Below are 14047 nucleotides of genomic sequence, written 5' to 3'. Positions count from 1 at the left end.
GTATGGAAGAAGATGAAATAACCATTTAGTTTTTCTTCAGAGTTTCAGCCTGTGGGTTGAGAGCGCTCAAACGGTGTCCACGGGAACCGCGTTGTTTCGGGCTGGCAACCGTCCACCACCATCACCGCGCTGCGCTCCTGTTGCCCTCCTCCTGCTTGCTCACTTAACGGCGCCTGCACCGAGGAGGACACCAGCGGGGACTATGTGAGCATCATGCGTCCTGTCAGATGGCTGCTGTTCGCCGCTGTGTTTGCGCGGTGCTCCGTGTCGGGTGAGTGTGGCTTTTGAATTGCATTTGGAATTGGATTTTTTTTTTTTATACGGGTCCTGTGATTGAAAACCGCGTGGTCGTTGCATCGAATAAGGATTTGTTATTATTAGGCAACTATTGTAAACTGTCAGAAGAAGCTGTATTTTATTTTGTAATCCTGCAGATAGATTCTTAATTTGTCACTGTTGTAAAAATAAAAAGTACACTAGTGTGCTTTGCAGGTTTGAGGGAAGGCTGGCAGCCCCCCGCTGAAGTTCTGGTGCAGCCCAAAAGGCTCCTGCAGCAGATCCACTCCCAGGACGAGCTGCTCCACAGCCACCTCGACACCCGTGTCAAAAACTCCTCGACGAGGGCGCTGGTGGGTGCCTTAAAAACTTTAAAAACGCCATCATGACCTTCATATTCTTGCATATTAAAACAATTGCAATAAGGAGAAAATTGCAAACTAATTTGAGAGATATTATGTAGCGCCTGTATTTTGTTGCTCTTGACCATCTTTCTCTCTCACTCCCGCCAGCCCGTGCATCTGGCCCAGAGTAGCTTCCTGGTGGAGGCCTTTGGCAGCTCGTTTATCCTCGACCTGGAACTCAACCAGTAAGTAAAGTCACTCCATCGACTCGACCGAGTGTCCTTGGTGTGACGGCGTGTGTCCACTATTGACGTTATTTGCACTGTGTAAGTGATACCCGATCATCAAATGAAAGAGGCCCTTGGTGTTTTTGTCCTTCTCTCATCTCTAGTCACCTTTTGTCGACGGACTATGTGGAGAGACACTTTGAAGAGGACGGGCAGCCGTCGCAGATGAAGGTAACCCCTCTCGCCGAGGACATCAAGAAGGATGCGCTAAATAGCCGACGACACCTATTCTCCGTCCTTTTTCCGGAACAGAACTAAACAATAGCGGCGTCTTCCCGCTGTCGCCGCACGCGTGTTTCTCCGCCACAGTGTAGCTGACCAATCAGTGGACGGTTGTCATGGTAATCAGCAGCAAGCCACAGCGGCTCTACTCGGCAGTGGCGTGAGGGGAATTCAAATCGGTTTTATTTCCCAGGGTTAAACCCAAACACGCAGGAGCTTCAGCGTGTATAAAAATGATTTCAAATGGTGGAATGATCATGAAGAAAGATTAGGGCAATAAACGGAATCATAAATGCACGTCCTCTCCACTGGGAAGGTGTTGTGACTGATTTGTGAGGGCTCGCCGCGCATGACAATTTAATATTTTTCTGCCCTTGCCGACCGGTGTCTATTACATGAAGAACGTGCATCTCCTCTCCAAGTTCGAGGAGTGCTGCGTCAGGCAATTTCACAACCCCTCCTCCCTGTTTATTTATTAGCCCTCTCTGGCTAAGTGCTCCAGCCCCCCCCCCCCCACTTGTATTTTAGTTGATGGCATTCCTCCAATATTTTGACTTTGTTGATTTGTTTTCCCAGGGAGGCGAGCACTGTTACTACCACGGGCGTTTGCGAGGGCTGCCCCGATCTTGGGTGGCTGTGTCCACCTGCCGCGGCCTGTGGTGAGAAAGTTTGCACACATTCATCATCCACTCCCGTGACCTGACCCCTCTGCCTTTTGCGTGTCACTCATCAAAGGGGGATGTTCTCCGACGGGAACGTCTCCTACGGAATCCAACCGGCGGGCGGTGGCGAGGTGAGTCCCGATGGAATTGGCATCCAACACCTCTCAGTCATTCAAAAATTGTCGTTGGAATTTTCCACTGGAAACTTTGGGGTGTCTTTGTAAGCCGCCCTGCGGTACTTTGGCGAAGTGCGATTGTGTGCACGAGTGAAAAGTGGTAGGACAGAGCGGAAGAGCTCAATTCTCTTTTGGTAATGGAGCTCACTTACATAGACGAGGGAGGCGGATCAATAGCAGCCCTTCACCCCCCACTAATAGTTGTCCTTGGCTTTATATGTCAGATTTTCATAAAGTATTCATCCCCGGCTCCAATGCGCCATGCATTATGACCGCCCGCCCGCTGAGTGATCCATTGATTAATTATGCATCAGCCGGGCTCTCCTCACACAAGCTTTTATAACATTTGAGATAGTTACATCAAATCCAATCTAACTTTTCTTTTTATTCCGCTCCGCAGGGGGACCATGTCGTGTATCGCGTGCCTCGCATCGACCTCCTCCCGTTTCCACCTCCAGGTAGGGCTACAACTCGCCAACGTGGAAGTCACTTATTACCCCCCCACACACAAATTAAGACGGTTAGGGTTTTAGGAATAATCTCAAAGCACCATTATTTTTATTTTTGTTACATGGTAAAGATTGCATTGACATTGGCCATCTTCAATTTCTATACACCCCCTTCATTTGTCTTCTTCCGTGGCCCTTGTGCTATTGATTACTCCACGCACCAAAAATACCCGACCCGTCTGATGACTAAGCCCCCCCCCCCCTTGCTCTCCTGCCGTCTTGTTTGCAGACGGGAAGAGGAGGGACGGAGACGACTGGTCTGCCCTGGAGGCGACGGAGAGGCTTGCCAACAGCTTGAGACGATCAAAACGACAAGTCAGTTGTTATTCCGTTTGTCTCCATGTGTAAAACCTTAAAAGATTGCGTCTTCAACTTTTCAAATGACTTTGTCCCCTGCAGGTGCGCCGGGGTCAACGCACAGTGCAGACCGAGACCAAATACATCGAACTGATGGTCGTAAATGACCATGAACTGGTGACTCTAATAAAGATTAAAAATAAAAAAAGACATTTTGAAACTGCAGCACTTTTTTTGACACGCTGTTTCTTCTCTTCAGTTTATCCAGCAGCGTCGCTCGACCTCTCATACGAAGAACTTTGCCAAAGCGGTGGTGAACATGGCTGATGCGGCAAGTTTTTTTTTTTTCTTCCCTAGTACACAAACGTGATTCAGCAAACAACAAAAGACTGACGACTCTCGTCACACGTGTGCAGATCTATAAAGATCAGCTCAACACCCGCATCGTCCTGGTCGCCATGGAAACGTGGTCGTCGGAAAACCGCATCGCGGTGGGCGACGACGCCCTGCTGACCCTGCGCGACTTCATGAAGTACCGCAAGGCCAACATCCGCGAGCGTTGCGACGCCGTGCACCTCCTCTCGTAGGTTCTGACACTCCGCCAACACGTCGTCCAAAAGCATCACGTCCCTCACTCTCCCCGCAGCGGGAGGACGTTCATGAGCAGCCGCAGCGAGGCCGCCTACGTCGGCGGAATCTGCTCGCTTAACAGAGGTGGTGGCATCAATGAGGTGAAGCCTCCAGAACTTCTTACCATCGCCAGCACTCAGCTAACATGCTTTATTTGCTCAGTATGGCGCCGTGGGCCCGGTGGCAATCACGCTGTGCCAAAGCCTGGGCCAGAACATCGGAATGCTGACGAATAAGGACAGACCTGCTGCAGGTTAGCTTAAGTCACTCGTCAAGAAGGTCCAGTGGGAATGTTTTTGTATTATTCGTTCAATTGTTACAAATTGACTCCATCTCAAGCTAAACGTTGTTCCATCGTCGTTCTGAGCACGGTTGCTTTATTTGTGTTTCCAGGAGATTGCAGGTGTCCAGACCCGTGGCTGGGATGCATCATGGAGGACACGGGGTTAGTCCGAATGAGCCAATTCATCTTTTCAGCCAAACAAACCTAACTGTTATCTCTTTGTTTGTATCGCTCAGCTACTACCTCCCCAGGAAGTTCTCTCGCTGCAGCGTGGACGAATATCTCCGCTTTCTACAGCAAGGCGGCGGCAGCTGCTTGTTCAACAAGCCCAGCAAGGTGAGAGAAACAAATCATTGAAATAATAGTCATCGCTGATAAAATCCAGAAGATGGCGCCAAAGCAATATTTCACTAATAGTTTTATTGCCATCTTGTCAACCGACATTGATCGTTGCAGCTGCTGGACCCGCCCGAGTGCGGCAACGGATACGTGGAGCTGGGTGAGGAGTGCGACTGTGGCACACTCGTGGTAACCCCTCTCTCCATTCCATCTCCATGAGCGTGTTGTAATCATAAACACTTAGCAAAGTTTCCTCTGCTAGGAGTGCACGCGCAACGGGGCAAACTGCTGCAAAAAGTGCACACTGACCCACAATGCCATGTGCAGCACCGGCCTCTGCTGCAAGGACTGCAAGGTTAGTTCTTGACGTGTTTTTTTTTTTTTTTTTTTTTTTAAGCAGTCATACATCACCGTTTTTTTTTTATTTATTTTTTTTTCCCCCCCTCCATTGTCTTGGCAGTACGAACTGAGAGGCGTGACTTGTCGCGAGGCCGTCAACGACTGTGACATCCCAGAAACGTGCGTAGGGGACTCCGGCCAGGTAGGAAAATTGAGGTCCTGAAAAAAAAAAGGATTCCAAATGATTTATTGTGACTTTTTTGTTTTATCCACGTTTTACGCTTTGTGCCCGGCAGTGCCCTCACAACGTCCATAAACTGGACGGCTACACGTGCGAGACCAGCCGGGTAAGGTTGTCCCAGCCCAACGTCTGTTTTCCTCCACTGTGACCCTTGACCCCCTCCTCCTCCTCCCCAGGGCCGCTGCTACGGAGGCCGCTGTAAGACCAGAGACAGCCAGTGCAGGAGCCTGTGGGGCTACAGTAAGACTATGCCAAAGGCTCTGCTGTACAAAAGTCATTTTCCATCGACGCCCCCTCTCACTCGCTCCCCACCCCCCAGGCGCCGCTGACAGATTTTGCTACGAAAAACTCAATTCCGAGGGCACGGAGAAAGGGAACTGCGGTCCTGAGCCCGGCGGCCGGGGATGGCTGCATTGTAACAAACAGTGAGTGAGACGGGGAACTGGATCCATTTAGCAGCGAGGCTAACAAAATGCCTTTTTTTGATTCAGGGACGTTCTGTGCGGTCTTCTGCTGTGCACCAACGTAAGCCAAAAGCCCAACTTTGGCGAGCTGCAGGGCAAACTCACCGGTTTGACTATCTATCATCACAACAGATACCTTGACTGCAGGTGAGCATTCAGTTCTCTCTTACTTTATTGCTCTATTTTCCACATTCTCGATATGGATGAATGAAGACAAAAAAGTTTGTTTGTTTTTTAAAGGGGAGGTCACGCTGTGCTGGACGACGGCTTGGACTTGGGCTACGTGGAGGACGGGACACCGTGCGGGCCCGACATGATGTGCCTAGAGCGCCGCTGCCTCCCGGTCACCACCTTCAATCTCAGCATGTGTCCCGGCTCGTCTGTGGCGCGCATCTGCTCCCATCACGGCGTAAGACCGCCACACGCCCTCCGATTATTTTCTGGGTTAATAATCGCGTTTGACCTTTTGGAACCCTTTTCAGACGTGCAGCAACGAGCTGAAGTGTATCTGCGATCGCGACTACACCGGCAAAGACTGCAGCGTGTTTGACCCCATTCCCATTCCCACGCCAGCCGAGGGCCTGGGGCAATATAAAGGTAAAAGCGGTGGCGCTGCGTACGCATATATTTTCCACTCATGAATTTCTGCAGGTCCGAGCGGTACCAACATCATCATTGGCTCGGTGGCCGGTGCCATCCTGGTGGCGGCCATTGTCCTGGGAGGCACTGGATGGGGATTCAAGTAAGTACACGCGTGCACCAGGCCTGCAAAGCATCTTGGGATTTTTGACAAAAGAGTTTTGAGCCTCACCGCTCACTGTCCCATCTGTCTCTCTCTCGCTCTCTCCTTCTTCTTGCCCGCATCTTTGCGGATCCAGAAACATTCGGAGAGGAAGGTACGACCAGGCCTTTGAGTCCTGAACTTCAAAATACATACATATAAAATGATGTGCACACTCAATATCGTGGGTGACTTGACTGGGCTGCAATTCTTGTAACATTGACAACATTCCATAGCAATGAATCACAATTTGATTTGTTTTCTTACTGATAACTGCTTCTCCATCCTTCTCTTTTCTTTTTACACCTCCTTCTGCTCTCTCTACCATCTCAGATCTTCTGGAGTTTGATCCAAATCCCAAACAAAAATGTCTTTCCTTCGCTGCTTGCGGGACATTTTGAGGCATCATCTCGCCTATTGAGGGGCTCCAGGAGCCCTCATGTCCCGCCATCTCTCCCTCTTCTTTTCTTCTTTCAAGCGACGTCACTGAGCTCGGCATGACCGACATGCTCCACCCTACGCGCAATTAACGGCAATAGTAGCAACAACAAAAAAAACTCATTAGCCTCTCCTGTTCGCATATATAATACGCATTCAGCTGTGTTTGACCTTTTTGTTCCTCTGATATTTTCTTCATATCCCCAGTGTCCACTTCAATAGATAAAGTAGGTGCTCTTCCTCATAAAGGGTCCAGCCCGTTTCAAAACTGCCCAATTGCAGGCTGCATTGATTGAATGAAAAAGTTGCAGCTATTCACAGCCCAAAAGCATGTTATTGATCAAGATTATCTGCATTGTCTTTATTCAGCGGAAACTGTTCCTTTTTAAGGTTTTGTATCCAATAACAGGATCCCAGCGGGTTTTTTCCTCGTGCTGTAGGCTATTCTGTTTTCGTCTTAGAAATTAAAATGTAAAATCCAACTGTTGTGACACTTTTCCTTTTTCGCTCCAGACAAAGAAGGATTCATTCCTTTGTGTGTGTTTGTGGTGTGAAATCTAAAGCGACAATTGGAGTGCACGTACGGCAAGACGACTGCTGACCTTTTGGTCTTTTGTCAGCTAAGTGGGCACACAAGCAAATATTTGTCACCCTTTCTCATGATTCACTTTACACATTGTATTTCTTTTGCCGCTATTTGAAATGGTTCTGTTTAGGTATGCATACCGTGGACCAGTACTCTTAGTTTAGCACCGTAAAGATTCTGTCCAAACTCTACCACTAACGGTTGTTTGTTCATCCAGCGACCGTCAATTAATTATGACGCATGCGTTGATGACGTCACGCTTCTGCGACCGGGTCTCACAACAAACATGTCAGCTGTGAGAGCGAAGCGTTCAAAGGTTTGGGTTAACTTCACAAAAGTGACTGAAAAATCTGCTCAATGCACCATTTGTCAGAAAGTAGTTGCTGTCAAGGGGGAAAGACGAGCAACCTTATGACGCACTTGGAGTGTGCTCACGGGATAAAGCTAAAAGACCGCCCCGTGTTTGACTGTTTACATGCAGCGGCTAATGCTAACGCCCCATCTTCAACGACTCCTTCCAGCTTTTGTGACCATGCTATGACGACGAGTCACGGTAAGTCGGCTTGCTATGTTAAATCCGCTAATATACCTGGCCGTTAATGTTAGCTTGTATTGTTTTTCTGCAAACCTACCACAGAAGTCCGCACGCAAGAATACCCATTCATTCTCTTTAAAAGAGGGAAAACAAAACAAAGATGACTAGGTGGTCGTCTGTTGAAGCAATACATATAGTTGTATAGTTAGTTGTTCAAAATGAATAGTTTTTATCTTCTTGTTCACATCTTCAATCAAATACAAACAGATCGATGAGAGCATTGATAAATATTGACATTAATTAGGAGTACTGACATCGCTAAAGTCCTAACAATATGCATCCCTATCGATCCCCCACAGTGGCGTCTGGTGCCACAGTGGAGGTGAAGATGGGACCCGCTTGGCGGTGTCGGGACGAAGGCCGCGGCCCGGCTGACGTGATGTGTACGGTGGACGCCATGGTGCCGGATAATGACGGCAGCGAAGAGGAACAGAAGCTACTCGGGTAGGAAAGCCACTTAGGTTGAGAACGCTAGTAAAGCGATAAGCCACCAATGTATATCTGTTTTTGTAATGTTCCGCTTCCGGTTGTTGTTTGGCCACCAAGGGCCAGTGCAAGACCCAAGAAAACATTTTTCTGTGATGTTTTTCTGTTGCTTAAGTTAAAGGGCTATCTATTAAACTGTGTCTCAGGGGCGACGGCGTCCTGTTGGAGAGACCGGATGTCAACACGAGCGAACCCTGCGTCCTGATGCTGAGCTGCGGCCTCGCCGGGGTCGCCGCCATCGGCCGCCTGACGATAATCAGCGAGGCACGGACCATGGAGGTATACCTGCCCACGGGGGAATACTGCGGCACTGTTCGGGGCCAGAAGCAAGACCGTGTCCAGCATGGCGACAGGTGAATAAGCCACCCGTCCGTGATTTCTGAGGCATGTGTTGGACTTTTTGTTGTTGTGTGTGGGCAGAGGACCTTTCTACAGGAAGCAGATGGACCTCGACGACACGCCGTCGTCTTGTGACGTGAAGGTGAGGAAGTGCACTCGCTTTTGCACCGGATCCAAAATCTCCTGGCGCACCACCAATCGCGTCCGAGTCACGACTCTGTGGAAGGAAAATAAAAATCAAATCCCCCCCTCAGCTGCTCTCTCTGGCGGGTCGAAGCAGCGTGCTGCTCTGCGGCGTGGTGGTGGCACTCCGGCCTCTGCGACCCGGCCCGCCCCGAGACGCCGGCGCCATCGACCTGCAGCAGGTCCAGAGCCTGGTGAACGGAATGGGCGGCGACCTCTCGCCGGGGGCTCAGAACCTTATGGACATGCTGCACTTCCAGCAGAAGGTAGCCAAGCACACGCAAGATGACCGACCGACAGGAGCAAAACGAAAATGCGACTATGCTCACCGCATGGTGCTTGCCCGCAGAACCAAAGCAGCTTCCTGCCGCTCCTGATGGGTGGGGGACTCTTGTCTTCTTTGGCCACCCCGCCGTGTGTCGGGACCGTACAGGTAGCGTATAGCGCGTTGCGCACGAATGGCAAGAACCTGCCTTTGATCGACAAGGATTTGTGTTTGACACACAGGGTCCAACGGACTCACCAGGCCCCCCCGCTCCAGCGCCTGATGACCGGCTGGCCCAGATGGCGCGCCGCTTCCTGTCGGGCGGCCGGGACAACGGCGCGGGCGCCATCTCGCCCGACTTGCTGCGCGAGCTCTGCGCTCAGCTGACACCGCTCAAACTGGAGCGCGACAACACACAGTAGGTTACACAACTTGCGTACACCCGTGCTAAAGTTCGCGCCATTGCAATAGAAACACGTCGTGCGTTTGCTACCATTGTCCACGTGATAAAACATGCGAGGCGACGAAAACGGACAATGCTTCCAAACACAAATATGGTTTCAATTTACTTTGTAGTGCACTTATGTAACGACCCCCCCCGCCCCCTCTCTCCCAAGGTCAACCCTTTTCTTGCGTGTGTCGTGTGCTGAGCTCATGGTGTTAATCTGTTTGGGCTTGGCGCTACAGTCTCCGTGCGGGATCCTATGTTGCTCAAGCGAAAACATTTTGGAGAAACATCAACTCCGACATCTGCTTCAAGTCTTCCCATTCATGTCAACGCCTTCTTGTTTTTGCGGCCGTGAGGTTTTGTCATACATTATCTAATCTTCCACAGCTGTCCCAGGCTTTCCAAAAGGTTTTTGTGGCGGTGAGCGAGTTTTGCCGGTCAGCGCAGCTTCCTGCTGATGTTTTATTTTTAGTTTGCCATCAAAGGCAGAAACCAGAAATGTTCTCCCAAGTCAGTAACGCTTCTTAAAAGATCGGCGTGTTGCGGTTGGCTAGCGTGAGCGTAGCATCATAATAAAAGCACAGCAAAGACTATTTTACAAGCCCTAGAACGTTGTCGTTTGTCCCTCAGGACGGAAGATGCGTCCATGGAGCGCCGCCTTGAGGAAATGGAGCGGCGTCTGAAGGAGCATGTGGACCGCCGCCTGGACGCTCTGGAGCGCAAGCTGGACAGAGTGCTCCTCGCCGCCCTCCAGCAGGGGGAGCCCACGGCCCCCGTGCCCGACGACTCACCCGCGGCTCAGGTCCATACAACAACAAAAGACAAAACGCCACCATGATTCTGTTAAAAATAATTGTATTTTCATCCTTGAAAAATGGTCCTACACGTAAAAACAAGTCCCCAACACAAGTCAAGTCATTGAGCCAGCACAAGTGGCCACTGGTGGCGCCTGCGTCTTTGGTGTCTTTGCTCGCGACGCGTGGTCTCGAGGGTCGCTCCGTCCGTGACGTCCTTAGCCTCGAAGGGTGTCCCGCCCGCGGCTCCGGGCGACTCGTCACGGCTCGACGTCCTCCGGCACGACCGAGAGGATGACGTCCTCGTTGCCGCGCCTCACCACCAGTCGTAGCGTGTCGTCACGCCTGATGGCGGCACTCACGTCGCTCGCCGACGTCACGCGTTCGCCGTTGATGCTGATAATCACGTCGCTCTCCCGTACGTCGGCGCTGGCTCGCAAAAAAAACACACCATCGGGCCGCCGTGAGTTTGCTGTTGTCGTTTTCCATCAACTTGGCATTTGCGCACTCACGCCTCGGCGGGGGTCCGGCTGAGGACTTCGATGACGTAAGCGCCCGAGGTCACGTCCGGGAAGTCTGACCGTCTGTCCTTCAGCTCCTTGGCCAGCCTGGGGAGAACATAATTGTCACTTTTACCTTTTTGCAGCAGGAAATGATCCTTTGTGTTTCTTGCTCAAGATTTCCATGAGAAGTTCATATGAAAGTACGCTGTTCTATTTCTATCGGTCACCAATCCTACTGGGACGGTCCAAAGTTTTTCTTGGCGTGATGCTGACAATGCGATGACCACTTGCAGCGGTCCCAAGAACATTTGTCCCACGTTTCCAGCGCTCTGTCATTATGCGCCACTCCGGCATGGTAATAATAGAGCGGCCCGAATCGGAGTATAGATCACGTTGTGACATTTCCAACACTGGGGCGTCGCCCATCGCCGCCACCTTGGTGGGGTCACAATGTGTGCGTGTGCTCACGTCGGCGTGAGGCTCATCATCCTGATGCCGATGTACTTCTTCTTGCCGCTGTTCCTCCCTTGACCAAAAAGAAGCGTATTAAAAAAAAAAAAAACGGCGACAGAACAACAAACACGTCCATGCGTCGTGCTCAGGCGTACCTCTGGCCCGGCGGTCGTGCGACTCTGCCAAGAACTGTCGTATTTTGTCAGACGGGATGGCAAAGGAGATTCCCGCCGTCACCTTCAGCGTGTTGATGCCTATCACCTCACCGTCCTGCAAGGCGCACGTTTACGCGCACTGGCCCATTTCTAAAGGACTCGGCGAGCGGACGAGCACTCACCAGGTTGACGAGCGGCCCTCCCGAGTTGCCGTACTGCCCCCGGAAGAGAGGAGGACAAAAAAAGCGGGTCAAAGGAGGTTTGGGCCGCCGTTTAGCGTTTTTCAGTCACTCACGTTGATGATGGCGTCGGTCTGGATGTAGTCCATGTCAGAGTTGTGGAGGCCCAGCTCCTTGCCTTGTCGCTGAGTGGTGCTGACGATGCCAGTGGTGACGGTGTTCTGCAGCGAGAAGGGGCTGCCGATGGCCACCACAAACTCACCGGGGCGCAACTCCGCCGAACGGCCCAGCAGCAGAACCGGCAGCTTGGTCTGGAAGGTAAAACTGCTCGTCAGGTCCCCGTGTGGCTCTTTTGCTTCAGCTTCATTTTGATTCTGGCTTTTTTTTTTTGTCTTCTGCGTGTCAAAGTTGTACCCGACTCACAGGCACGTTGATTTTGATGAGGGCGATGTCAGCCTTCTCGTCGACGTCCAAGATTTTGGCGTCATAGGTGGCGCCGCTCTTCAGCTCCACCTGCGGGCGACACAGCGGACGTCAAATCTCTGACCTTGACCTCAGCTTCGGGGCGACGGCGCCGGACCTTCGCTCGATGCTTATTGGCCACCACGTGGGCGTTGGTGACTATGAGGCCGTCCTCGGACACGACGAAACCCGAGCCGCTGGCCACCGCCACTTCCCGCTTGGAATAAACCATCCTGCGAGCAGGTGGGTGGATCGTTACGGCACGCCGACACCCAGCTACCATACTCGATCACCATACTTGCGGAAAAGTTCAATGTGGACCACAGCCGGCGCAATCTTCTCCACCACTTCGGCGATGAAGTTGTACTTGAAGCGAAGACTGTCGGGGTTCTTTTGACCTGCTGGAGAAAGGAAGTCAGACGTCTCCCCGATGAGCACTCAGAGGTCAACATAGCTCTACGCTTGTCTTCGTTCACGTTAGACAAGACAAACGCCGATGGCAAACGTTGATGGCTGAGCGAGTCCCAATCGGTTGTAAAGCCGAAAGGTGGGCGTGCGACGCACATAGCGGCGTGCTCCGACTGGTAAGCGCCACGGTTCCAGAATGAGGTCAGATGAGGACGTGCGCTTGGCAACGACTTTAATCTCATCCGCAGCCTTCTTTTCACGACGGCGGGCCAATCCGAAGGCGATGAGCTACGAACCGCAATCCGATCCTATCTGATCCCATCTGGAGGCGAACGAGCCTCAACTAGTAAAGATTTCTGAGTCACCGGGCAAACGTTGACACTGATTCCCGGCTTGTCTGCACAGGGGCTGGGAAAGAAAAAAAAGAATCTCAAATCTGGGTTAAATAACGTCTGACCCACATTGGAGCGATGGACCAATCGTCTACCGGCCGTGACTCACGGCAACAAACGCACCGCAGACCTCATTCCAGGCTCCAAAGTTCTGTCGGGCGAGTCGACAAAACAGCCGGCGGCCGTCAGGATCCACTTGAAAGTTTTGGAAGAAAAAAGATTTTTCTCATGCAGGAATGTCAAAAGTGGGTCACGGGGCTGATTTGGTCCCACTTCAGACCAGAAGAAACGGAAATAATACCACAATATGATTCACTGCAAACAAATTTGGGCTTCTGCCAGCCACGGCTTGCGGACCCTCGGCGACCCCAGTTTGAATCCGCTGGTTTAATTGAAGACTTTGTCACTGTTAGTTTGCGAGATGGCAAAATGACAACAGTGTGTTGCCATGGTGACCGGATGTCGTTTCAACAATGTGGAACATTCCAACAAGTTTAGTCAGGGCGCGCATATGCACGCACGCGCACAGCCAATGCTAACTTAGCACTTTTCTAGCAACTTTGCAGACAAGCTGGCTATTTCACACACCCGCTCCGACGTCCACCGCAACTCACCGTGGCCGCACGCGCCTTTCTGGACAAGGATGACGGGCGGTCTCCCGGCCTGGAGACCGCGGACGGTTTCGCGTCGGAGCTTGCAGACGTTGGCATAGGTGACGCCGTCGCTGCCGCAGGCGGGCTCGGGGTTGGCACACGCGCACACGCCCGCCCTGGACCTGCGCCGCACCGTGCTCGTGGGCGCCACGCCGTCGCTCGTCGTGCAAGTCAAACCGTCGCCGCAGCGCCGCTCGTCCTCGCCGCACGGGTCACCCTCGTCGGCCGCACACGCCCGGCAGCAGTCGCACGCATCCAGCGCCACCCCGGCCGGGCACTCGGGGGGCGAGGGTGGGGGCGCGCATCGCGACGGGTCGCACGTCTCGGGGCAGCCGATGGCTGAGCGCTTGGTGCGCCACGAGGCGTTGGCGGGGGCGAGCAGCGCGCACGCGAGCACCAGCGCGATCATCGTGCGTGAAAAGAGAGCAGAAAATAAGCGAGTCCTGACAATTGAAGCTTGGAAAGCTGGCGGCCAAGTGAAGTTGAGCTGACTTGGTGCGCTTTTAAAAGATTGGCCAGCGCCTGTGACGTCAGTGGGCGGGGAGGAGACGCGGACCATATTTTCGTTTCTTTATGATAAAAAAAAAAAAAAATCATGACAATTATATTTTTGGGTGGAGAACATGCCCTGTTGTTCTGTGGAAATCAGAGGTGGTATTTCCCCACTTCTCCCATATTTCACCGTGAACAATTAGTGGATTTTTTTTCTTTACTTTTTGCATGAGACAGAGTGCTGTTTTTCTCCTGAAAAGTACATGACACAAAACACTTGTATAAGGGGATTTGCGTAATGAATGCGCTCATACAGACACGCGCGCGTGTGCGCGCACACACGCATGATGTGCTTTATGAGCCCAG

At 51.9% G+C, this 14047-nt stretch overlaps 2 protein-coding genes across 3 annotated transcripts; one reads left to right on the top strand and one right to left on the bottom strand.

The window, feature by feature from the left end:
- Positions 1-213: 213 nt before the first annotated feature.
- On the top strand, positions 214-7854 carry LOC147039468 (disintegrin and metalloproteinase domain-containing protein 11-like). The gene is made up of 27 exons (XM_085904607.1): positions 214-271; positions 493-629; positions 789-865; positions 1012-1078; positions 1706-1788; positions 1865-1922; positions 2368-2425; positions 2706-2791; positions 2876-2950; positions 3033-3104; positions 3190-3356; positions 3420-3504; positions 3566-3656; positions 3797-3848; positions 3923-4022; positions 4143-4214; positions 4288-4380; positions 4486-4566; positions 4661-4711; positions 4782-4845; positions 4925-5030; positions 5097-5216; positions 5310-5478; positions 5552-5666; positions 5721-5811; positions 5948-7427; positions 7769-7854. The coding sequence occupies exons 1-26, from the start codon at positions 214-216 to the stop codon at positions 5988-5990; spliced, it is 2271 nt and encodes a 756-aa protein (XP_085760733.1). The 3' UTR covers positions 5991-7427; positions 7769-7854.
- A 2174-nt stretch (positions 7855-10028) lies between these two features.
- On the bottom strand, positions 10029-13653 carry LOC147039467 (serine protease HTRA1B-like). Of its 2 annotated transcripts, none has more exons than XM_085903160.1 (10): positions 13151-13653; positions 12035-12137; positions 11855-11969; positions 11698-11787; positions 11391-11585; positions 11278-11310; positions 11096-11210; positions 10956-11013; positions 10497-10592; positions 10029-10413 (listed from the first exon to the last, which is right to left on the bottom strand). In XM_085903160.1, exons 1-10 carry the CDS (start codon positions 13596-13598, stop codon positions 10245-10247), a joined length of 1422 nt encoding a protein of 473 aa, XP_085759286.1. In that variant the 5' UTR covers positions 13599-13653; the 3' UTR covers positions 10029-10244. The 2 variants fall into 2 exon arrangements, with proteins under 2 accessions (XP_085759286.1, XP_085759287.1); XM_085903161.1 differs by having other exon boundaries at positions 12035-12134.
- Positions 13654-14047: the final 394 nt, after the last annotated feature.

Source organism: Syngnathus leptorhynchus, chromosome 22 (assembly GCF_054491065.1).
Source record: "Syngnathus leptorhynchus isolate UIUO chromosome 22, UIUO_Slep, whole genome shotgun sequence".
Classification (NCBI taxonomy): domain Eukaryota; kingdom Metazoa; phylum Chordata; class Actinopteri; order Syngnathiformes; family Syngnathidae; genus Syngnathus; species Syngnathus leptorhynchus.
Note: the sequence above shows the minus strand (reverse complement) of the source record. Positions and strands in the feature narration are given on the sequence as shown.